This window comes from Scyliorhinus torazame, chromosome 9 (genome assembly GCF_047496885.1).
Source record: "Scyliorhinus torazame isolate Kashiwa2021f chromosome 9, sScyTor2.1, whole genome shotgun sequence".
Lineage (NCBI taxonomy): Eukaryota > Metazoa > Chordata > Chondrichthyes > Carcharhiniformes > Scyliorhinidae > Scyliorhinus > Scyliorhinus torazame.
In genome coordinates, this window is record NC_092715.1 from 47,071,702 (window position 1) to 47,096,788 (window position 25,087).

General features: G+C 44.7%; 1 protein-coding gene across 29 annotated transcripts in view; it reads left to right on the plus strand.

Annotated features, from left to right (window-relative positions):
- Positions 1 to 25,087, plus strand: part of LOC140429166 (teneurin-3) — a 3,593,949-nt gene that overhangs the window by 3,241,496 nt on the left and 327,366 nt on the right. For 20 of the 29 annotated variants that reach the window (XM_072515817.1, XM_072515806.1, XM_072515811.1 and 17 more), the window contains one exon: positions 23,856 to 23,954. The exons of the other annotated variants lie outside the window; for them this stretch is intronic. In XM_072515817.1, coding sequence (XP_072371918.1) covers positions 23,856 to 23,954 — 99 coding nt within the window. The remainder of the gene's footprint in view (positions 1 to 23,855; positions 23,955 to 25,087) is intronic. 29 annotated transcript variants of the gene reach the window in all.

Genomic DNA, 25,087 nt, shown 5'->3' on the forward strand with positions numbered 1-25,087 from the left:
CACTACCGTTTCTACCTCTTCTCCTCCGCACTTATCAATCCACTGGTCTCCTGCTTATTAAACTTGACCCTCAGCCCCCAGTTTTCTAAATTTCTAAAGGGAAATGGATTTCCGGGGAGGCGGTGGCACAGTGTTATTGTCCCTGGATTACAAATCCACAGACCCAGCGGACCGGGGCTTGAATCCCACCACAGCAGATGGTGAAATTTGAATTCAATAAATATTTGGAATACCATTGCCTATTGTCATAAAAACACATTTGGTCACTGAATGTCCTTTAGGGAAGGAAATTTGCCATCTTGACTGAGTCTGATCTCCTTGTAATTCCAGATCCACAGCAATGTGGTTGACTCTCTGAAATGGCCAAGCAAGCCGTTCCGTTCAAGGGCAGTTAGGGATGGGTAATAAATTTTGGTCCAGCCTGCGATGTCAAGATCCCACGATTGAATTAATTTTTTAAAAACAGCCATGATGTGCATGGAGCTGCATGCGACATCGTCGGACGCCCAGGATGAAATGACAAGGTTGACTATCTCTAAAAAGTCAATTTGTTTTTAAAAACACATACTTAAATATCTGTGGTGTGCTTGTTGAAAGGACGCCCATATTAACACGGCCAAAATTGTATTGAGTGTCGATGACTCAGTCTTTTCTGATGACATTACAGCTTGAAAGGATTCACAGGAGGGGTGAAGAGAACAATTTAGCAGTTCTTGAGCATGATTACAGGAGAATTAGCAGCCTTGCATTTATTGTTCGGTAATTATTTTAACAGTTCCAAAACAAAATTACAGGCAAATTAAAATGCATCATACATACATATTGCTTGCTGAGTACATACAAAAAAGCGATTGGCTAGAATTTTCACACACTAATCAACGTAGATGCCAGTCAGGGAAACAGATTGATTCATCCAGGTATCCTTTCTTCAGCAGAAGTGCCTTGTTTGGCTTTATTCTTCACTCTCCATGTTGAATTATTCAATTCACTCCCCTGGACAGACTGTGTAATGCTCACTGCGATGGGGGTCAGTTAGCTCAGTTGGCTGGACAGCTGGTTCGTGATGCTGAGTGATGCCAATTGCGTGAGTTCAATTCCCGTACCAGCTGAGGTTATTCGTACCGCCCTCTCAACCTTGCCCCTGCCTGAGGCCAGGAGATGCTCCAGTTAAGTCACCACCAGTCAGCTCTCAAAGGGGATTCTGCCTATGGTCTTCTGGGACTGTGGCGACATTCACATCTATGGAGACTATCGGCTCTTGGAGTTCAGCTACAAATAGTTTCAGAGTTGAACTAGAATACTGGGGTAAAAGCAAAATACTGCAGAGGCTGGTGTCTGAAACAAAAACAGAGAATGCTGGAAATGCTCCGGAGGTCCGGCAACATCTGAAGGGAGAAAAAACAGAGTAAATATTTCTGGGTTCAATTTAACAGGACAGGTGCGTTTAGTGGGGTATTTGGCGCCGAGAACAATTCTATTTAACGCCACTCTGCTGCTTTTTGTTTTGGCCTACGTGAGGAACGCCCCATAGGGGCCGTACTTACATAATTTTCTCCACTGACGAGCTCAGTGTGCCAGTGCAGGAAGAGTTTTCGCGGATCGGAGAACCATTTTTAAATGCTGCCCCTATCTTCCAACCTTCCTCAGCCATCCCTCTGTGGCCTCCAGACCCCTCCCCCCTTCTCCAATGCACCCAACTTACCTCTTAATGAATGAAAATGAAAATCGCTTATTGTCACAAGTAGGCTTCAATGAAGTTACTATGAAAAGCCCCTAGTCGCCACATTCCAGTGCCTGTTCGGGGAGGCTGGTACGGGAATCCTCGAGGCCCCCATACTCCATCTCTAAGGGCAAGGCACCCTCGATCCCTGGCATGGGCAACCTGGCACCCGGGAGCCATGGCACTGCCAGCCTGATACCCTGTCAGTGTCCCTGTTAGCCTGGCAGTGTCACTGGGACACTGCGAGGGTGCCTAGGTGGCACTGCCAAGGTGCCAGGTGGCCATGCCAAGGTGCCTGGGTACCAGCAAGAGTGTGAGGATACCACCCTGCCCAGAGCCCGACCATCCAGGGGGGTCTCTAATGGCCTGGGAGACCCCGCCCAGGTGCCATTACGCCGGGTCCACATTTGGGGAAACCAGTGCTAAACAACGCCATGGCAGGATCTCCCAGGAACGGCCGTTAGTTCCCGGGTGGCAGAAGTATATGGCGCAGGCATATTTAAATGAGCCTAATGGTTCACTTAACCATGTTAATCTGGATCTCGCCCAAGACGATTCAAACGTCATGAATCTCGCGGGTGGTGTTAAATCATGCCCTCTGTTTCTCTCTCCCTGCACATGCTGCTGGAGTGCTGAGTTTTTCCAGCATTTTCAGTAGAGTACCGGAGGCTGATCCTTCCCTAAGCAAGAGACTCATGTTAAAACAATTACATAGGGTTTTCCAGCTCTGAAACCGGCCATTCAGCCTGGCTGGTTTATGTAGCTTTAAACTAACAGGGAGGGGTGGGGGGTGTGGTGGTTTCAGGTGAGTGGAGACATGGAAATCTGAAGAGAAAGGACAAGGTATTCGAACAGTATAGTGATGTAGATAAAGACAAACAGAGTGGGAGAGGAAGAGGTGAACAAAAAATGTACATCAGCAAGTATTGGAAAGACAGACAGAATGGCAAAGTAGGATAACCCTGATAGTGTAGCATGACATATTGACATGAGTGAGAAAGGATCTGGCCTCTGAAAATCATGACGTCGAGTCAGTATGTGTGGAAATTAAGGATGGCAAGAGGAGTCAGACGCACTGCTGTGAGTAATTTCTAGGTCCCCGAACAGTAGTTATACCATTGGGCAGAGCATTAAACAAGAAATTACTAGACCTCTGAACAAAAGCAATGTAATAATTGTTTTTTGGGGGAGGGAGGGGGGCTTTAATCTTCATTCAGACTGGGACCATCAAGTTAGCAAGCATGGTCGAGAAGGTGAGACTGTAAAATATTCTCATGAAGGTTTCTCGGAGCATTATGTTGTGGAGCCATCAAAGGATAAAGCTTCCTTAGATCTCGCATTGTATGATGAAGCTGGGTTAATTCGTAATGTCATAGTAAAATATCCACTGGGAAATAGTGACCATGGGAACAATATTTGGCCTGCCATCGTCGTCAGAGAGAACAACGACGCGAGCAGAAAATTCAGAGTGAATCGGGAAATGTGACGTTGGGGACATCAACGTCATTTAAATGCATAAATTTTAATATTATCGACTGGCCTCCCCGCCACATGATTCCCCCCTCGCTACATGTTCATACCTCACTGATAGAGAAGGCGTGGGGGAAACAACAATGGTACTTCTGCAGTGGTGGTGGTGGGTGTGGAGGAGCCCCCAATGATTGTCTGGAAGTGAGGGGGGAGCCCCCAATAATTTTCTGGGGTATGGGCCCCCGATGATTTTCGATGACCCCGATGGCAGGGTGTTTGGTGGTTGGGGGGTGGGGGGAGTAAAACTTCAGTGCTGATCAGGGCACCATTTTAAAGAGCTAATACCATTGAATTCCATGTTGAGTCTGAGAGTAAATATCCCAATCGCAAACACCAGTAACATAGATATGAGGACAGAACTGGCGAAGAATCATTGGATAAATATTCTAAAGGTATGGAAGTAACAGTGGGAAACATTTAAAGAAACAATTCAAATTTTTCAACAAAAACTCAGCAAATATAGTAGTCGCTTAAAAGAAGAGGCTTAGAGTTTTGCAATAAACAGTAACAAGTATGAGGATTGGGAGTGCCGTAGATGCTAGCAAAGGGCCACTAAAAAGTTGATAAAATGAGGAAAAAAAGAATGTGAGAGTAAACTAGCCTGAAATATAAAAACAGATGGTAAGAGAATTCATAAGTGCGAAAAAGGAAGAAAGTAGCTAAAATAAACATTGGGCCCTTAGAAGAAGAGACCAGTGGGAAGAAGGAAACAGGGGCATTAAACAAATATTTTCGGTGGAATTCTCCCATTACCGCCCCCCCCCCCCCCCCCCCCCCCCCCCCCCCCCCCACCACCCACCACCCAATCGTGGTTGGTTTGCATTCCTCGCGAGTGCTGCTTTCGGGGAATCCATGGGGGAGTCAATTTCAGAGGGACTAGAAGATCTTGCCAGCGGGAAGGGCTGGAGAATGTGTCTGTCTTCACAATAGAAGGCACAAGTTCTACACCAGATATAGATGACAAGCTAGGGGCTAAGATGGTGAGGAAATTAGAAAAAATAATTTCAGCAGAGATACAGTGTTGGACAAATTTAAGGAATTAAAATCTGACATCCCTTGGACCATATGGCCTTATACCGTGGATTCTAAAAACAGCTAGCTGTGGAGATAATGAATGTGCTAGCTATGAATTTTCAAAATTCCATAGATTCAGAAATGGTTCTAATAGATTGGAAGTTGGCAAATGTTGCACCATTTTTTCAAGAAAGGGGGTATAGGGAAAGAATGAAGTACAGGCCAGTTAAGTGTCTATCTATTGTTACGGGCAGCACGGTTAGCACTGCTGTCTCACACCACCGAGGACACGTTTTCGATCCCAACCCCAGGTCACTGTCCTTGTCATTCTCCCTGTGTCTGCGTGGGTCTCACCCTACAACCGAAAGATGAGCCTTGTAGGTGAATTGGCCACACTAAATTAGCCTTTTATTGAAAAAAAACAAATTGGGTACTCTACATTTTTTTTTTAAGTGTCTGTTGTTTGGAAAAGGCTGGAATCTATCGTTAAGGAAGTTTGAACAACGCACTCAGAAAAGCATAGTATGATTAGAATAAGTCAACATGAGTTTACAGAAAGGAAATTCTGGTTTTTAAAATAAATTTAGAGTACCCAATTCATTTTTTCCAATTAAGAGGCAATTTAGCGTGGCCAATCTACCTAGCCTGCACTTCTTTGGGTTGTTGGGGCACAAATACGGGGAGAATGTGCAAACTCCACACAGACAGTGACCCAGAGCCGGGATCGAACCTGGGACCTTGGCACCGTGAGACAGCAGTGCCACCGTGCATCCCAGGAAATCCTGGTTGACAGATTGACTGGAATTTCTTTGAGGATGTAGGTTTAGGGTAGATAAAGGGGATCTAGTAGATGCAGAATACCCAGATTTCTAAAAGGCAATTGACAAGCTGCTGCACAGAAGGCAAAATAAGAGCTCATGTAGTTAGGAGCACTATATTAGCACAGATAGAGGTTTGATTAATGGATAAAAGAACAGAATGGGCATTAACAGGGCTTTTTCAAGATAGAAAGCAGTAAAAAGTGGAGTGTCACAGGGATCGGTGCTGGGCCATCAGCTGTTTACTGTCTGTACTAATGACTTAGATGAAGAGACGAGAGAGTAATGTATCTAAGTTTGCTGATGATATCAAACTAGGCAGATAAGTAAGCTGTGCAGAAGACACCAAGAAACTACAAGGAGATAGATGCTAGGTGAGTGGGGAATAAGATGGCAGTTGGATGGGGAAGTGTGAAGGTAAGAATAAAGAAGCAGAATATTTTTTTTAAAGTGAGAAACTTTTAAGTGTTGATGTTCAAAGAGACTTGGGTGTACTGGTACAAGGAATTCTTAAAGTTTGCATGCAATGGCAGCAAGCAATTAGCAAGGCAAGTGGCACTTGGCCTTTATTTCAAGGGCATTGGAGCACAAGAGTGAAGAAACCTTGCTACAGTTGCACAGGGTTTGGGTGAGACCACATCTGGAGCACTGTGTGCAGTTTTCATCTCTACATTTAATAAAGCATATATTTGCATTGGAGGCGGAACAGCGCAGGTTAATTAAATTGGTCTCTGGGATAAGAGGGCTGTTCTATGATGAGAGGCTAGGAGATGAGAGATCTCATTAAAACCGACAAAATATGAAGGGACTTAATCGGGTAGACACTGAGAGATTGTTTTCATTGGTCGGAGGGTCTGAAGCATGGAGGCCCAATCTCAGGATTAGGGGCCGATCATTTAGGACTGAGATAAGGAGAGATTTCCTCACTCAACATTAATTCTGTACTCCAGAGGATTGCGGATATTCCATCCTTGAATACAATTAAGGCTGAGATAGACAGATTTTTGGTCTGTCAAGAATTTAAAGGATATGTAGAGCGGGTGGGAAAATTATCATGCTGAATGGCGGACCAGGCTCATTGGGCTGTGTGGTTCACTCCTGCCCCTATTTATTATGCCCTTATATTTGTGTTTATGCTGTGCACCAGCCTCTTCTCACCGTACTTCATGTCACCCATAAACTCCGTTATGTACTTATCTAGCTTCACTTTAGCTGCATTTATGCTATTCGCTTCAACTATTCCATGTGGGGGCAGCACGGTGGCGCAGTGGGTTAGCCCTGCTGCCTCACGGCGCCGAGGTCCCAGGTTCGATTCTGGGTCACTGTCCGTGTGGAGTTTGCACATTCTCCCTGTGTTTGCGTGGGTTTCACCCCCACAATCCAAAGGTGTGCAGGCTAGGTGGATTAGCCAAGCTAAATTGCCCCTTAATTGGAAAAAATGAATTGGGTCCTCTAAATTTAAAAAAAAAACTACTCCATGTGGGAGTGAGTACCTTGTACTGAAAACTCTCCGAGTGAAGACGACATTGCTGATTTAAAGTTTAGAGGATTATGTTTTTACTTTGGCAAAGTTCACGCTGGGTGTTGGTCTGGCAGAGCGGATTTCCCTCCCTTTGTCAGACCTTTGTGACTTCCATTCCGAACATTGGACGGATTCTGCGATAATCAGCGAGCCTCTCCACCAAATCACTGTCCAGGCAATCAAAACAAACATTTACCCCAAAGTACTTGTGGTACATTCATTAGAATGCTGGGCAGATATTCATGCCCACTTCAAAATCAGGAATTGAAGAACACCATGTGACATCAAGCTTTTCTATGCAAATTCAGCAATTGGAAAGTATATCTCAGAAAGGTCAGTGACCTTCCATTGGTTTGTCACAATGCCCTAGTGAGCTCCAGGCTCACTCCCTTTTAGATACTCCCACTCTGAAATCCAAATTCTGTGCCAATGTCTTAAACGTAGCTAGGAGATGGGCATTGGGGAAATATTGCAGGACTATGAGGGAAGAGCATTGGAAAGCTTCTTCAAAGAGCTAGTACAAGCCAATATTACAAGCAAAATGGGTAGAATGGCCTCCTTCTACACTGTATCTTTCTATAATAATGATCAGTGCACTGTGGCTGATCGTTTTACTCTCTCTAGTACTGAGGTAAATTTTCCAAATACTGAATTCACATATAAAAGCTTGATGTGTGAGCAGATAGGGAAGATGCCAGATTCAATCAGAATTGTGTTTAGTCTGTCTCAGCTGGAGCAAGGGTGGGTTGCGTTATAATTAGCCTGGCTGAACCCTGGGCTGCATTTAGATCTCAGGAACGCACAAGAATGGAGGAAATCATTGCAACCCGTCTGGCCAAATCTGAGAATATGCTGAATATTCCAGAGTAACCTTGTACTAGCGAGGGCAAAATAATGAGCCGGAGTGCACTGATTATTATTATAGAATGATACAGCATAGAAGGAGAACATTCAACCCATTTTGCTTGTGCTAGCTCTTTGAAAGGGTTTTCCAATTAGTCTCATTGGCCTGCTCTTCCCTCGTGGCCCTGCAATGTTTCACCAATATCCCTTTGTAAGTTATGGAATGTCTTTCCAGATACCTTTCAGACAGTGCATTCCACATCAAGCAACTCACTGCATAAAAAGATTTCTTCTCATCTGTTCGAAGGCTTACTATGTGTACTCTGCAGAAGGAAGACATATTTCTCTGCTGCCCCCCCCCCCCCCCCCCTCAAAAATATCAAATAGCTTGTCAGCACACTTAAGAACAAACCAGGAATTGCCATTCGGCGGTTGTGGGACTGTATTCCAGTAGAATGAATTAGTTTTAAGGAACTGGGAGAGACAATCTGGCGAATGGACCATTGAACTGAAAGGAAGGCTGTTGGCAGGGTCATTGCTAGGGTTAATGAGGCCTTAGTTTCACAATCTTCCATCATCATAGGGAGAGCTAGTGAATGTCACAAGGGTGTTTGGAAAGGATTCTGAAAGCACTTCCTCCAAAAGAGGGAGGCCGAAAGGGCAAATCAGTTGAGGTCGTGTTCACATACCCTCTGGCTTGTCTTTCAAATGTGTAAGTTCACAGTCTCTTGACAATATGTCAAACCGCACATCCTCAGGGCAATACAGCAGGGTGCATGGATCCTTGAAGGAGGTGTGAAACTTGGCATAATTATGACTAACTATTCCCCCATTATTAACTCGATAAAGGTCAATTGCAATTATTAACCTTTCAGGCTCTACAAAATAAAATCCCATTGTGAAAAAAAAGTATATTTAACCAATCGGCTCCACAGTCATGATCATTAAAAAAATAAGATGCAGTTTAGCTTATATTTGATTTTACCATCCGAAATTGATTTTTTTGTTGTTGTGATTTTTGGACAATTTCCAGTTGACCCAGAGCTATTTTGCAATTAGTAGTCTTTGTAGGTTAGCTAAATAGGAAGGGCACTGCACAGTTAATGACTGTTTACAGTGCTCCCTCAGTTTTGTGTTTAAGTACCGCATTGTATGTGGAGTGCCTGTTATGTGGATAATGCTTTGTGTGTTTTAGATGCATTCCAAAAGCCATTGCTTTCTGTCATTTTTGATTTGAGGTGACCAGCAAGGCGAATCAGTGACAAAACCTTTTAAATCTGGCAGAGTTAACGACTATTTTTGAGCGTCTAAAATATTGTGTGTCAGAAAGCAGGAACTTGTGGTAATGTCGGCATGTAATTTTTGTAACAAAACAGTAAAATTTATTACCCTGGGTTTCATTTGCAGCCTTACCATTGCTGCAGCAGTATCCATTGCTTTGTTGGTCATCTGCATATATTGCTCCAAACATATGAAGGAAGTGGGGTCAAAGTTATGATGTCCGGGCAGCACGGTGGCGCAGTGGTTAGCATTGCTGCCTCACGGCGCCGAGGTCCCAGGCTCTGGGTCACTGTCTTGTGTGGAGTTTGCACATTCTCCCTGTGTCTGCGTGGATCTCACCTCCACAACCCAAAGATGTGCAGGGTAGGTGGATTGGCCACACTAACTTGCCCCTTAACTGGAAATTTTTTAAAAACACATTGAGTATGGTAAAAATAAAATCGTGACTAATTACCCAAAATTATTGATGCTTCCGAATTATATAAATTGCGCAGTCAATGCCAGGTTTACATTTTAGAAATGCCAGCAAAATCCACTTGAAAGCTATCCTACCCAGTCCAAAACCCAAGGCTAAGAACATAGAACATAGAAAAATACAGCACAGAACAGGCCCTTCGGCCCACGATGTTGTGCCGAACCTTTGTCCTAGATTAATCATAGATTATCATAGAATTTACAGTCAGCCCATCGAGTCTGCACTGGCTCTTGGAAAGAGCACCCTACCCAAGGTCAACACCTCCACACTATCCCCATAACCCAGTAACCCCACCCAACACTAAGGGCAATTTTGGACACTAATCATGGCCAATCCACCTTACCGGCACATCTTTGGACTGTGGGAGGAAACTGGAGCACCCGGAGGAATCCCACGCACACACGGGGAGGATGTGCAGACTCTGCACCCCGCACAGACAGTGACCCAAGCCGGAATCAAACCTGGGCCCCTGGAGCTGTGAAGCAAGTGTGCTATCCACAATGCTACCGTGCTGCTATGAAGGTGCTATATAAATGCAAGACCTTTTTTTCTTGTTGGCACTAATAAGTGACTAACTGAGGTTAATATTTGACTCATTTTCTGGATTCTTTTCTCGCTGTCTGTCCATAAGTATTTTCCCTCCAGTTGCTGTGCCCTCCTGACAGCACGACGAATACTGGATTTATCATAGGACTGCCACAGGACAGACCCTTGTCCTTTCCCATCAATGCAGCAACAATCAGCAGCCCTGGGCATGTGCTCAAACAAACTTCAAACTTCTCCTCACCATCTGCTTCGATGGGCGCCGAAAGATGGGAAATAAATGCAGCCTGGCCTCGGCCTGAGTGCAAATCTAAATGAGCCCTATCCAGCTGCTGAGAAGGAGCAAAAATGAAATGGGAAGTCAATCCCTTTCAATAACGGGATTGTTGGAATTTTTTCATCCCCGCTCACAATTCTTGTTTCTAAATCACCGTGAATTCACGGAGGTTTCTTCCTTACTCCCGTCTGGTGATCTCAACCGGCAAGTGATTGGCCGCTGATTACAATTTTAAAGGAGAAATCATTCAAATACAACTCTTTTATTTTTGACAGGTTGTCTGCAAGAGACAACTAATCTTCTGTTTTCAAGTAACTATCAATACGGGCTCTTTTACAGTATTCTTGTGTTAATGAAGATATCGCACAAGACTCTTGCAGTTTAGTTACAGTTCTGATTGTCAGTCGGCTGGTGATTCCTTGTGGGTGGTGAGAGAGCCTCAATTATCACTGATTTTATATTTCGGGCATATCATTGTCTTGACCTTTCCCCGGGTGAGTGATCTTTCCGAGTTGAGGCTCAAAATTATTTTGATGGTGATTGTTGGGAGCTCTTCCCGGAATTGCTGCTAACATTCTTAAGGCACTCACTCCTGCTCTATTTTGTAGCAGAACCATTTCATTGGATTGTCTTCTGGTGCTTTGAAAGCAGGAGATGATGGCGGGATTCTCCGGCCTTCCAGCCGCGTGTTAGTGACCCTAACCCTAACCTTAACCCTAATTTGGGAGACGGCGCACCGTTCTCTGCTCCCGCCGCTGTCAATGGGATTTCCCGTTGAAACTATGCCACGCAGCCGGGAAACATGCAGGCGGGGGTGCGCTGCCAATGTGACCAGAGAATCCTGCTGCCAGTGAATGGAAGTTGAATTCCGGCTGATGTTTTCCTTTTCTCTATCAGTCTTTAGTAGCAGGATACCCGTTTTTAAAAAAAATTATTTCAGGGGATGAAATGAAAAAATGAAATGAAAATCGCTTATTGTCACAAGTAGGCTTCAAATGAAGTTAGTGAAAAGCCCCTAGTCGCCACATTCCGGCGCCTGTTCGGGGAGGCTGGTATGGGAATTGAACCGTGCTGCTGGCCTGCCTTGTTCTGCTTTAAAAGCCAGCTATTTAGCCCTGTGCTAAACCAGCCCCAGATGTGGGCATCGCTGGCAAGGCCAGCATTTATTGCCCATCCCTAATTGCCGATGAATTGAATGGCTTCCTGGGCCAATTCAGAGGGAGTTATATAGAAGGAAGAAGGAACTGAAGGCACTGTTGTAAAGTTTGCAGATGATACAAAGGTCTGTGGAGGGAAAGGTAGTATTGAGGAAGCAGGGGGGCTGCAGAAGGATTTGGACAGGCTAGGAGAGTGGGCAATGAAGTGGTAGATGAAATACAATGGGGAAAAGTGTGAGGTTTTGCACTTTGGAAGGAGGAATTTAGGCATTGACTATTTTCTAAATGGGGAAATGCTTAGGAAAGCAGAAGCACAAAGGGACTTGGGAGTCCTTGTTCACGATTCTCTTCAGGTTGACGTGCAGGTTCAGTCGGCAGTTAAGAAAGCAACTGCAATGCTAGCATTCATGTCAAGACGGCTAGAATACAAGACCAGGGATGTACTTCTGAGGCTGTACAAGGCTCTGGTCAGACCCCATTTGGACTATTGAGTGCAGTTTTGGGCCCCCTATCTAAGGAAAGATGTGCTGGCCTTTGAAAGATTCCAGAGGAGGTTCACAAGAATGATTCCTGGAATGAACAGCATGTCGTTTGAGGAATGGTTGAGGACTCTGAGTCTGTACGCGTTGGAGTTTAGAAGGATGAGGGGGGATTCTAATTGAAACTTACAAGATACTGCGAGGCCTGGATAGTGTGGACGTGGAGAGGATGTTTCCACTTGTAGGAAATACTAGAATCAGAGGACGCAATCTCAGACTAAAGGGACGATCCTTTAAAACAGATGAGGAGGAATTTCTTCGGCCAGAGGTTGTGTATCTGTGGAAACCTTTGCCACAGAAGGCTATCGAGGCCAAATCACTGAGTGTCTTTAAGACAGAAGTAGAATCTTGATTAATAAAGGGATCAGGAGTTATGGGGAGAAGGCAGGAAAATGGGGATGAGAAAAATATCAGCCATGATTGAATGGAGGGGCAGACACGATGGGCCAAGTGGCCTAAATCTGCTTCTATGTCTTATGGTCTTATATATAGGTCAGACCAGGTAAGGATGGCAGATTTCTTTCCCTCTCGATCATTAGTGAGCCAGATGGGTTCTTAACGACAATCGATGATAATTGTCACAGTCACCATTACAAGCTTTATATTCCAGATTTATTAATTTAATTTAAATTCCACCAGCTGCTGTGGTGGGATTTGACTCCTTTCCCATAGAGCAATTGCCCTGAGCCTCTGGATTACTAGTCCAGTGACTTTGCCAATACATCACTATCTCCCCATTTAGTATATAACGTATGGAACAGGGAGTTTATCATTGCTGTTGTTTATGACTTGAACTAGCCTTTACTGGAAATCTCCCTTTACCAAAGACAAGAGTTTGATTCAATTTAATGGAGACAAGCCCAGTGTCAGTCCAACCATAGCTTGGCTCCAACTGGCAGTCTTACCGTGACTGGTAATAGAGATAAGTCTTACAACACGAGGTTAAAGGCCAACAGGTTTGTTTTGAATCACTAGCTTTCGGAGTGCTGCTCCTTCATCACCTGATGAAGGAGCTGTGCTTCTCCACATCATGGGTAACAGAGATGGCTTAGGTGGAGAAAGGGAAATGGATAATGTTGTCCTTATGACTTTGGGGTTATGTGGGGCACCGTTGGGGAAGCTGAATGAATCTGTCCCTAAAATCTGAAGTGTACCTGACCTAGGAGTATTTGAGGCTGTGGAACTGAGTGCAAGCAGAGGCAAATGTCCCATTCACAACTACCTAAATGAACATAAGAACAGTTAATGCTGCGCAAATGCCCTTTGGCCTTCAAATAATTTAACTCTATCAGCAAAGATTTGACATCCTTTTGATGAATCCAAAACATATACATGCTTCCTTAACTCAAAATGTAAATGACAAATATGTCTAAACTCTGTCTCTGCTTGCCACACCTAGTTCAAATTGGCTATTTGAAATCTGGACTGTATGTTTTCCATTCCCCGGTTTATATGTGACAAGACATTCAAACTCAGCAAACGTACTGAGCTTTCTTTCCCCCACATGTCCCACAAATGAGATACCTGTACGCTGTGTATTACAGGGAGGTGGCAGCTCACAGTTTGTTGCTGCATGATTTATAAGACGTTTGCCCTAGTAGCATGCTCAGACTATACGTAACATGTCTCATCATTAGATACAGCCTCTGGCTTTCACCGATGGAAACTTCAGTTCACGTTGAGATCAATGAAGGAAGATAATTGGTTTCTCTGTGGCAGCTCCTGTTGCTCTCCAGTTAACTGTTGTCAGCCACAACTTATGTAGCTGCACTGAAACGAAGGACCTCAATCTTTCTTGTGCTTCAAGAAGTATTTTCTGTCTGAGGGTTATTTAATCAGGATCGTAAAAAGGTAGAACGTCCTTGTTACACAGTCCTTTCCATTTTCTCTCCTTCCTTGATTTCTTCGAGTCACTGCTGGGGTACGACTCCACAGACATCAGGCAACATCTTTGTATCAGTCAGGTGGCCATTAGTCATTTTGTAAGTCTTTATAGTGCATGTTGGCAGACTTTATTCCCAAAGGAGGGTATTGCAGACTCTCTCTTCACCTGCGATCGACAATTCCAGCAGGGTTCTGTGGATAGCTGACCCTGAGCGAATCGATCCCTTTCCAACCTATGGACCCTAACCACAATAGAAGCCTGGAAGCCCCTGAGTGGGCATGTCACTCAGAGAAATTAGGGTTAGAATCACCCTCCCCTACCCTGCTTCTCTCCTCACCCCCATGTTATTTGTCTGCACCTATTGCATTGGCAGGTATCCAGAATTTAATGTGCCTGAAAATGGAAATGTCACATCGTACAGCAGACTTAGATTGAGGTTTCTTGATAGATCTGCAGAATTGCTCATGATCTGTATAATTATAATAGCTGACATAATAATATCAGATGCTTCTCCCCCCTGCCACCCCCCCCCCCCCTCCCCCCCCGCCCGCCCACTCCCAAATGATGTGAAGCTGAAGAAATGATGACACTGATGGATTTAATCGTTACAGCTTTGCATATTCAGGAAAAAAGTGAGCTATTATTTTATTAGAAAAATGCTTTGTAGTTTTGGCACCTGGGTGAAATGTAGTCAGAGTGAAGGGATGACAGTCTTTCTCTGAAGAATCACATGTGGCATTCATTTTAGATCATTCTTGGATATGGAAGCGGGGGGAGGGGGGGGGGGGAGAGAAATGTAACTGTTCAGTGGGAGAAAAGGACAAATCAGGTCACTGTAGACCGGTTCGCCCAAAATCGATAGTGGGTAAGGTGGTGGACAGAAGATAAAATGGGACAAATTTGAGAGCAATTTAAAAATACAGGCTTGAATAAACAGTGGCTGAACTCTCTGGCCGTTGGGATTCTCTTTTCCTGCTGGCAGGTTTCCTGGTATCGTGGAGGAGCTTCAATGGGAAATCCCATTGACAAGCAGCGGGAAGAGAGAATCCCCTCCACCAGCGAACGGCGCATCGCCGAGGACATGCGGCTGGGGAACCGGAGAATCTCGCCCCCGTGTATTTCACAATCTCATTATGTCCCTGAGTACTTTACAGCCAGTTAAGTGCGATTACTGCCGTTAAATAGGAATCGTGAAAGCCGATGTGCCCACAGCAAAGTCCCACAGTAATGTGATTCTTGCCAGATAATCTGTTTTGATGATATTATCTTAAGGGCATCCCCTTGCGCCTCTAAAATAAAGCCAAGATATTTTCTTGGAACAAGCAAGAGTTTCAGATAATAATATTTGTTATTGCCACAAGTAGGCTTACATTAACACTGCAATGAAATTACTGTGAAAAGCCCCTAATCGCCACACTATGGCGCCTGTTCGGGTACACAGAGGGAGAATTCAGAATGTCTAATTCACGCAACAATCACGTCTTTTCGGACATTGTGGGAGGAATCCGGAGCACCCAGAGGAAACCCACGCATGAACGTGCAGACTCCGCACAGACAGTGACCCAAGCCGGGAATCGAACCTGGGACCCTGGCGTTGTGAAGCAACAGTGCTAACCATTGTGCTACGGTGCCGGCTGGTGTTCATGAACTGGGCCTTGGACTTCAGGAAAGATATGTTGGCTTTTCAGGGAGGTGAATTGCAGATTCATTAGAATGACACTGAGGCTAAAGGGGTTAAATTATGAGGACAGGTTGCATAGAATAAGCTTGCACTTGAGTATTAAGATTAACAGTTGACCTAATGAGTCTCTTTAAGGTGATAGGGTGAAGACAGAGAAATTATTTCCTCTAGTGCCGAGATCAGAACAGGGGAGCGTCATCTTAAAATTAGTTTGACGCCGTTCAGGGGTGATAGCTTCACACAAATCTCGATGAAATCAGGAATTCTCACTCTCGAAAACTGTTGGAGCTGTGGGTCAATTGAAATATTCAAAGATGAGATGAGAAAAGGTTGGAGAGGTTAGGTTTGTACCAACTAGAGTTAAGAAGAGTGAAAGGTGATTTGATCGAAACCTTCAGATCCTGATGGGTACTGACGTGGATGTGGACGGACGTTTCCCTTGTCAGAGAATCTAGAACTAGTGGTCACTGTTTAAAAATAAGGGGTTGCTCTTTTAAGACAGCAATGAGGAGAAATCTTTTCTCTCCGAGGGTAATGATTCTCTGGCACTTTCTTTCTCAAAAGGCGGTGGAAGCAGAGTCTGCAAATTTTTTAAGTCAGAGCCAGATAGATTCTGGAATAGCAAGGAGGTGAAAGGTTATTGGGGTAGCAGGAATGTGGGGTTGAGGTTACAATCAGATCAGCCATGAACCCAGCAGAATGGGCTTGAGGGGCCGAGTGGCCTATGCCTGCTCCTACTTTGTCTGTTTGTACAGGATTGATAGATCTTTAGGTTTAGCGAAAGAGTATTAAATGGTATGGAAGCAAGATGAGTGAAAAGCATTAACGTACGGCCATGACCTCATTGAATGGTGGAACAGGCTCAAGGTGCTGAATGATCCACTCCTGTTCCTTCCTCCGCTGTGCAGCACAGCCAGGTGATCCAATGCACCCAGACGTGGCCACAGCAATTTCTTTTTTAAAAATAAATTTAGAGTAACCAATTTTTTTTTTTTTTTTTGTTGCAATGAAGGGCCAATTTAGCGTGGTCAATCCACTCAGCCTGCACATCTTTGGGTTGTGGGTGGTGAGACCCATGCAGAAACAGGGAGAATGTAAACTCTACACGAGCAGGGACCCAGGGCCGGGATCGAACCCGGTGTCCTCAGCACCGTGAGGCAACAATGCTAAATTCTGTTTCCACTGTGCCTCCCCAGGCACAGCAATTGCAAACACATCTTGGGGTAATTTTCCGCTTCTGCCTTTCCTCATTGTGTTTACTCTCATTTAGTTACCAATGCGAAGGAAGAAAGTCAACACAGTCATTAATTATTTAAAAATTATTAAAATATAAGACAGCACAGAAGGAGAACACTCAGTCCATTCTGTTTATGCCAATTATTTTTGGAGAAGTCCAAATAATCTAATTTTTCAGCTTTTTACCCATAAGTCTGTGACTCTTTCCTCTTGAAGTATCTATCCAATTGCCCGTTGCAAGTTTCCATCGAATTTGCTTCCATTACTCTTTCAGGCAATGAATTACTTGTGACACGAATAAAGATTATTATTATTAAAGATCACAACAACTAAAAGAATTTTTTTAAAAAGCACCTCATTACATATCCGGTTCCTTTACCAATTGTAAATCTGTGTCCTCTGCTTGCCAACCCTTTAGCCACTGGAAACAGTTTCTCCTTACTGAATCGAAGAAAACTCTTCATGCGTTTGAACACCATTGTTAAATCTTTCTTTACCTTTTCTGCTCTCAGAGCAGAACCATAGCTTCTGAATGGCTGAAGTACACAATCTCTGGTGTAGAGTCATAGAAGTTTACAGCATGAAAATAGACCCTTCGGCCTAACTTGTCCATGCCGCCCAGTTGTTACCACTAAGCTAATCCCAATTGCCCACATTTCGTGCCAGCCTAGTAAATCTCCTCTGCATCCTCTTTTGGGTCTTGACATCCTTCCTAAAGTGTGGTGAGCAGAAGTAGACGCAGTGCTTAAACTGAGGCAGACTCAGTATTGTTTTGAAGATCTAACATCAATCCCATGATTTTGTACAGTAAGCATCTATTTTTAAAGCCAAGGATCCCAACCGATGTTGTTTAATAGCCTTTCGAACTTGTCCTGCCATCCTCCAAGATGTGGGCGCATATGCCCAAGGGCTCTCTGTTTCTTCACCCAATTTAAAATTGTACCATTTTGCTTTTATTACCTCCCCTCAGTCTTCCCAACAAAATACATCACTCCACTCTTCCAACATTAAATTTCATCAGCCATGTCTCTGCCCATTTCACCAGTATCGATATTTGTCTGCAGTCTGTTACTATCTTTTATATTGCTTGCACTCTTTCCGTGTTTTGTATTATCTTCCATCATTGAAATTATACCCTGTTTACCCAAGTCCATGTCATTATGATGTATCAAAACAACAGTGGCCCAAATACTGACCCCTAAGGGGCACCACTGCATATTCCTGCAGTCTGAAAACAATTTGTTCACCATTACTGACTGCTTTCTGTCTCCCCGCTAATTTCATATCCATGCAGCCACTATCCTTTTAATCCCAAGGGCTTCACTTTTGTTAACAAGTCTATTAAATGGTACTTTATCAAACGTCCTTTGAAAGTCCATATACCCAGCATCACTGGGGGATTTGGGGCATTTATCACCTCGACTCGGACAGCTCCATGGTTCATTTGTCATGAGTACAAATTCTATGACTATTGACTTTGTTTTAGCAGCAAAAACAAATTAACTTGCTTAATAACTCCTTTAATAAAGTCACAATGAGCATTGCACTCCAATAGAAAATTAGATTAATTATGTATCAGTACAATAAATCATAACCTATATACAGGATATCAGCCCTTCAAGAATATAGGTTAATTGTGATAAATTAATTGAAAATCTATTACCTTAAAACTAATTTTCCATGGTACAAAATTTAAAGAGGCTTTAATGACTATTTTATCTATCCTTTCCTATTATATTTGATTACAATTATTTTTTAAATCAGTTTCTCAGTCCAGATTCTCACCCTGGAAGTCTCCAATTCTATTTAACTCCTACTCCCTCGGGTTCTGTAGTTATTACCCAATGTGTACTTCTCCCTACGTATTGGCTCTTCAAAATCTCCTGATCTGTTTCCCTGCGTTCAATGTGATCTTGATGCTTCAGAGGCACATCTCGCCACCTTTTGAGTATCTCACTCTTGCTCCGCTACTTCAGACCCTCTCGCATTGGTCCTCTTGGAACAATAGGATAACAAAATGCTTGCACACGGAGGGAGGCCATTTGGCCCATTAGGTCGATGCTGGCTCTCTGCTGGAGCATCATGGCAAATTTCATTCCCTGTAGCCTGACATTGCTTTTCTCTTCAGGTGGTTGTCCAATTTCCTTTTGAAAGATGCGACTATATCTGCCTCCATCGCATTCTTTTTTTAAAATTTAGAGTACCCAATTTATTTTTTCCAATTAAGGGGCAATTTGGCGTGGCCAATCCACCTACCCTGCACATCTTTGGGCTGTGGGGGCAAAACCCACACAAACACGGAAAGAATGGGCATACTCCACACGGACAGCGACCCAGAGTCGGGATCGAACCTGCGACCTCGGTGTCGTGAGGCAGCAGAGTTAACCCAAACTGTCCACACAGCTGAATTTCATTGTCCCTGGAATCATGTCCCTGGAACACTTTCCTGTGCCCTTGCTGACGTCTTCACAAACTTTCCCAAAGGGTGGTGCCCAGGATTGAATACAGTACTCTAGTTGAGATCAAACCAGTGTTTTCTAAACCATTCATTACAGGGGTTAGATGCCCGAGGATGTCCCTCTGCCCCAAAGCAATGTCCTAGCCTGAATTGCTACATTTTGCAAGAGGGGAATGAAATATTCAAGGGGGTGGAGGGACAAGGATGATAAGCTATGTTGTATTTGGAGATGGATGGTGAGGGGGGCCTTATTTCAAAAATTACGCATCCTGCTCTGCTATTTAAGGAAAGTGAAGGCAGCACGGTGGCGCAGTGGTTAGAACTGGTGTATCACGGCGCCGAGGTCCCAGGTTCGATCCCGGCTCTGGGTCACTGTCCGTGTGGAGTTTGCACGTTCTCCCCGTGTTTTTGTGGGTTTCGGCCCCACAACCCAAAGATGTGCAGGGTCGGTGGATTGGCCACGTTAAATTGCCCCTGAATTGGGAAAAAACTAATCGGGTACTCTGAATTTTAAAAAAGGACAGTGATAGAGGGAAACAAGAAAATTATGGACCAAATTGCCTACATCAGTTGACAAGAAATTGCAAGTAACTTTAGTTAAGGATGTGATGATTGACCTTCCCTCCATCATAAAGTCAGAAGTAGGGATGTTCACAAATTATTGCACAATGTTCAGCACCATTTGCAACTCCTTAGATACTGAAGTAACGTGTGCCCATATACAGCAAGAACTGGACAATATTCAGGCTTGTGCTTGTGGCAAGTAATATTTGTGCCACACAAGTGTCAGGCAATGACCATATCCAACAAGAGAGAATCCAACCATCTCCCCATGACACTCAATGGCATTGCCATTGGTGAATCACCCACTATCAATATCCTGGGGGTTACCATTGACCAGAAAGTGAACTGGACTAGATATAAATATTGTGGCTACAAAAGCAGGCCAGAGGCTGTGTAGAGTAAGTCACCTCCTGACTACCCAATACCTGGCCACCATCCGCAAGTCACACCAGGGAGTGTGATGGAACGCTTTCCTGTTGCCTAGTTGAGTGCACCTCCAACAACACTCAAGAAGCTAGACACTATATAGGACAAAGCAGCCTGCTTGATTCGCACCCCATCATTCAAGTTTCACTCCCTCCACCACTTATATACCCTGACGCAGTGTGTACCATTTCGAAGATGCATTATGACAACTTACCAAGACTGCTTTAATAGCACCTTTCAAAGTTGTGATCTTTACTACCGAGAAGGACAAGGGTAGCAGATGCATGGGAACAGCAACACCGGTAAATTCCCCTCCAAGTCACACACCATCTTGACTAAGAACTATATCACTGTTCCTTCACAGTTGCTGGGTCAAAATCGTAGAACTACCCCCACCGCATCCAACAGCAATGTGGGTGTTCCTACAATTCATGGATTGCAGCAGTTCAAGAAGGCGGCTCACCACCACCTTCTCAAAAGCATCGCAGATGGACAATACATGTTGGCCGAGCCAGCGTTGCCCACATCCCATGAACAGATAAAAAAACCACACTAGAAAACTTTCAGCAAGTTAGAGAGAGAGCCAGCATGGATTAGTGAAGGGTAATTAATTCCTGGCAAATTGGATTGAATGTTTTGAAGAGAGGATGAAAGGGGCAGCACGGTGGCGCAGTGGGTTAGCCCTGCAGCCTCACGGCGCCGTGGTCCCAGGTTCGACCCCGGCTCTGGGTCACTGTCCGTGTGCACATTCTCCCTGTGTTTGCGTGGGTTTCGCCCCCACAACACAAAGATGTGCAGGCTAGGTGGATTGGCCACTCTAAATTGCCCCTCAATTGGAAATAAATTAATTGGGTACAGTAAATTTAAAAAAAAGAAGAGGGGACGAAAGTAGAGGACAGGGAAATGTCTTTTGGCATCGCTTATATGGACTTCCAGTAGGCATTGGGTATGGTCCTTTATATGGAGACTGTTCACCCAAGTTGAAGCAACTAGAACTAAAGGTATCGTTAGCAGGGTACTTTCTAAATGAGGAAAAGCTGGAAACTGTGCAGGATCAATGAGACTGGGGGATCCAGATACACAGGTCTTTATTATGACATGGATAGATATAGAAAAAAATCAAAAAGCCCTTTATATCGACAGGACCAGAAAACAAGAGAGTAGGAGTGATAGTTGGGCCACGCCTAGAGTACTGCGAGCAGTTCAGGACACCACATCTTAGGAAGGGTGGGCAGAAATGTCCCCAAAATGGCAAAGCGTCAGGTTCAGTGAGAAAACCGGCGCGTTTCTCCCCAGAGAAACAGATGGGTTCCCCGACGAGATCCTCCTACACTTAAAGAATTAAAGAACCCCCCCCACTCCCGCCCCAACCCCATTGATGGTGGGCACGATCTAACTTTTTTTTAAAAAGAGTCCTTTCTGGGTGGGATTAGCAGTGTTGCCGGGAACGACCACTCTTTTTAATAGTTCTCAGTATTATTTTAGTACCCTGGTGGGGAATGCGCCCTACGAGGCCACACTCAGCATCATTTTCTGCTTGTGTCCTGATCTCTCAATCCCGCAACGTCAATCCTGGAGCCCCCAAAGCCCCAACTCACCGAAAAGGGAATCATTGAGTCCCCTTGCACCCCATCTCACAAGGGCACTGCACCCCCAACACCGATCCGAGCACGGGCAAAATGTCAGCCTGGCATTTGGCGCTGACAGTCTGGCACCAGTGAGTGCCACCTGAGCACCCTGGCAGTGCCAGGATGGCATCCAGTTGGCACTGCCAGGGTGCCACGCTGACAGGACGCTGACCATCCGGGGGCCTCCGATATCCTGGGAGGCCCCCCCCCAAGGACTGTTCCACCTGGTCCCTGTTTGTGGAGACCAGTGCTGAACGGCGCCCAGTTGGGGTATCCACAGCGAGGCTGGTAGATGCCGGGTGGCCGTTAGATCCGGCACAAGCACAGCAAAATGGGTTCTTAAACTCACTTTGCCATGCGAGATCAGTTTCGACCTCAAGAGGCGTAACGGCCATCGGGAATCCCGGGGGAGGCCTCTTCCGGGATCTCCCGGCCACGTTGCTCTCCGGTTCTGGTGGGACTCGGCAGGTAGATCGCGCCCGGTATCTATGCACCCCCCCCTCCAAACATAGATCACCTGATTCCCCCTCCTAACATAGATCGCTAGCCTGATCTCTGCCACGAACATAGAAAGTTAATGTGCACAACCAAGAATTGTTAAACTTTTCTTTAAGGTGGTCTGTATTTCTCCGAATGGGAACACTTGATTGACCCAAGCGATCTCACATGGCATTTTGTACATTACTGATATTAACAGCCTTCAGCAGTGGCCAAAATGGCACTATTTAATGTTTTGTGACACTTAATTCATTCCCTCAAATCGTTCCTCAATGCTGCTGACGTGATTGAAATAACCATGCGAGGGAGAAAGGAAGAGAAATTTGTGCCCTCGTGTGGAGCATAAACATTGGCAGAGAGCTATTGTGTCAAATGGCCTGAATCTGTCATGTACATTCTGCTGTGTTACAAAAATTAAAGAATTAAAACATCTTTGAAAATGGGGCTGAGTTTTATGGGGCACCAATGTCTCTGCTCTGCTGGCTAAAAGGTAGGGGCAGAGCCCGCCCACTACCCTGCCATCTGCCTTGCAGCAACTGAAGCAAGAATTCCACCCCTATCTAATTGGATTAGCTGGCAGCTCTCTAGTCCCAGCTGTGCCAGACAGAAGTGATGGTCGCTGCTGGAATTGCAGGCAATCTCACCATGCCAAGTAGCCCGGGTGAGTCCTGAGTCAGGGGTGTTGGAGAGGAAGGTGAGGGAACGTTCAAGAGTCCTGGGGGAAGGGTTACAAAGGGGAATGAGCTGGTGGGGAAGGTGCCTCCGATGTGCTCAAGGGGCCCCATAAGGATGTTCACCAGCGGTGGCAGGATGAGGTCCTTATATGGCTATTAATTGACCCTAGGGTGAGCAACCTGCTCCACAACTCCCCCGTGTCCCGCATAAAATTTCAGACAGGTCTCGGGCAGATGGGTAGATAGACGAAGAGCCAGCTGCTTGCTGGGTTTTACAAGACCCATTGCATTCATACCTGCTGATGGAGGAACATTAAATCAAGCCCCTGCTTTATCTTCAAATAAGATTGAATTGGATCGCACTGTGGATTTTATTTTCAAGAGCGAAGCCAACTGTTTTACCTCAGAAGCAAATCCTGAGCCACCTCATGAGTGGAAATAACTAACGTGTCGAGTTATCATCTCTATCGTATTCCATTTGTAACACATGCAGACCCCCAGCATGCAGTTCTTTTGTGGAAATTTTTTTTCAATGGGCATCTGTGAAATCGCAAACCGGCTGGCGGCATCATTGCCTCAGTGTGTTGCTCGATTATATCTTTGTTTCCCAAAACCATGCCGAAGCAATAAATAACTGGCTAGTTCTTGGCCAACAGTAAGAGGTGGCAAATATCTCCACAAACAATGCTGTCTCATGAATGCCTCAGTGAGCAAGGAGTTGTGGATTGTCCTGACAAGTGGCAGTAATTACCAGAGCGCATCAGCCCAGCCACTCAGTTTGAACTACGCATGTAAACCGAGCAGATTTCTCTTTTATACGACTTCACAAGTGGGGAAATTTGTAAAAGAAAATAGTACGAGTGGTCTCGAGCTGCCATAGAGTGTTGCAAAGGGCTTGTTGTATTTCCTTCTCTTCTGAATTGCACAGGGTTGCACCTTTACTGCAGGAAACAACTCATTCAAATGCAGTCTACGTGTTACTTTTTTTAAAAATGTGTACATAGTTCCCTTAATGCTGTTTATGATGCTGATGGTGAATGCTTCCCCTGATTCCTTTAACATTTTATATCTCATTTCTGCACATAGAAAATTAGCAAAGCAGGCAGTTCTTGAAAATGGGCATGACAACCTTATAGAGATGGATGTTTTTACTCCTCGGTGTCACGATGGGAGTTACGGGGACGGGTATGTCATTCTGAAAAATTCAAGCAAAAAGTGATGTGAGCTGCCAGCACAGAATCTTGCATATTAATGTAACAAAGAGTACCAACTATAGTTTCTCAATAAAATCCTATTTTGATTTTTTTTGTTGTCGTTGACGGCTTTTGCGATGTCTCGAGGCCAGAGACCTGTTTCTCTTGGGTACAAACAAGCTAAATTACTAACTGTAGCAACACTTTGTCATGAGGTAATAAATAAAATCACTCGTCTGGCAGCCTTGCAACAACTCATTTCCCGTTCACTCAAGCCGGTCTACTATTGCACAAGAATAACAGTTAAACCTGTGTAGGCAACTTAAGTCTTTTAATTTCATTCATTGTCATCAGCTGTCAGAAATTTCAAATAATTTCCAATTTTTTCCTTCCCATTCATGATTTCTTTGCCCTGCAAAATAAAGTTGAACTTGGGGGTTTTATTCTGTGAATAGGTCATTTTAGAACGATCTAATTAAGGTGGCCCCAGCATGTTTCTGTGCTGTCAGCATGTTAAGTCTCAACGTGATGGGGATTGGTATTCTAAAATTGAAATGCGGGTGGCATGAACGGCATTGATTAGTGGAGGCAGTTTTCCTTGTGACAAGTACATCGTCGAGGTGCTTCACTGCACAGTTGCAGAACAACCAGACTTTGTAGGAATAGAATCCTTACACTGCAGAAGGAGGCCATTCAGCCCATGGAGTCCGCACCAACCCTTTGAAAGGGCACCCTCCCTCGCCCATTCCCCCGCAACACCACCTAACCGTTGGACACTAAGGGGCAATTTAGCACGGCCAATCCACCTAACCTGCATATCTTTGGACTGTGGAAGGAAACTGGAGTCCCCGCACAGACACGGGGAGAAAGTACAAATTCTGCACAGTCACCCAAGGCTGGAACATGTAATAATAATATAATAATAATAGCTTATTGTCACAAGTAGGTTTCAATGAAGTTACTGTGAAAAGCCCCTAGTTGCCACATTCCGGCGCCTGTTCGGGGAGGCTGGTACGGGAATTGAAACCATGCTGCTGGCATTGTTCTGCATTACAAGCCAGCTGTTTAGCCCACTGTGCTAAACAAGCCCCTGTTCTACTTCTGCAGGGATTACATACTATTGCA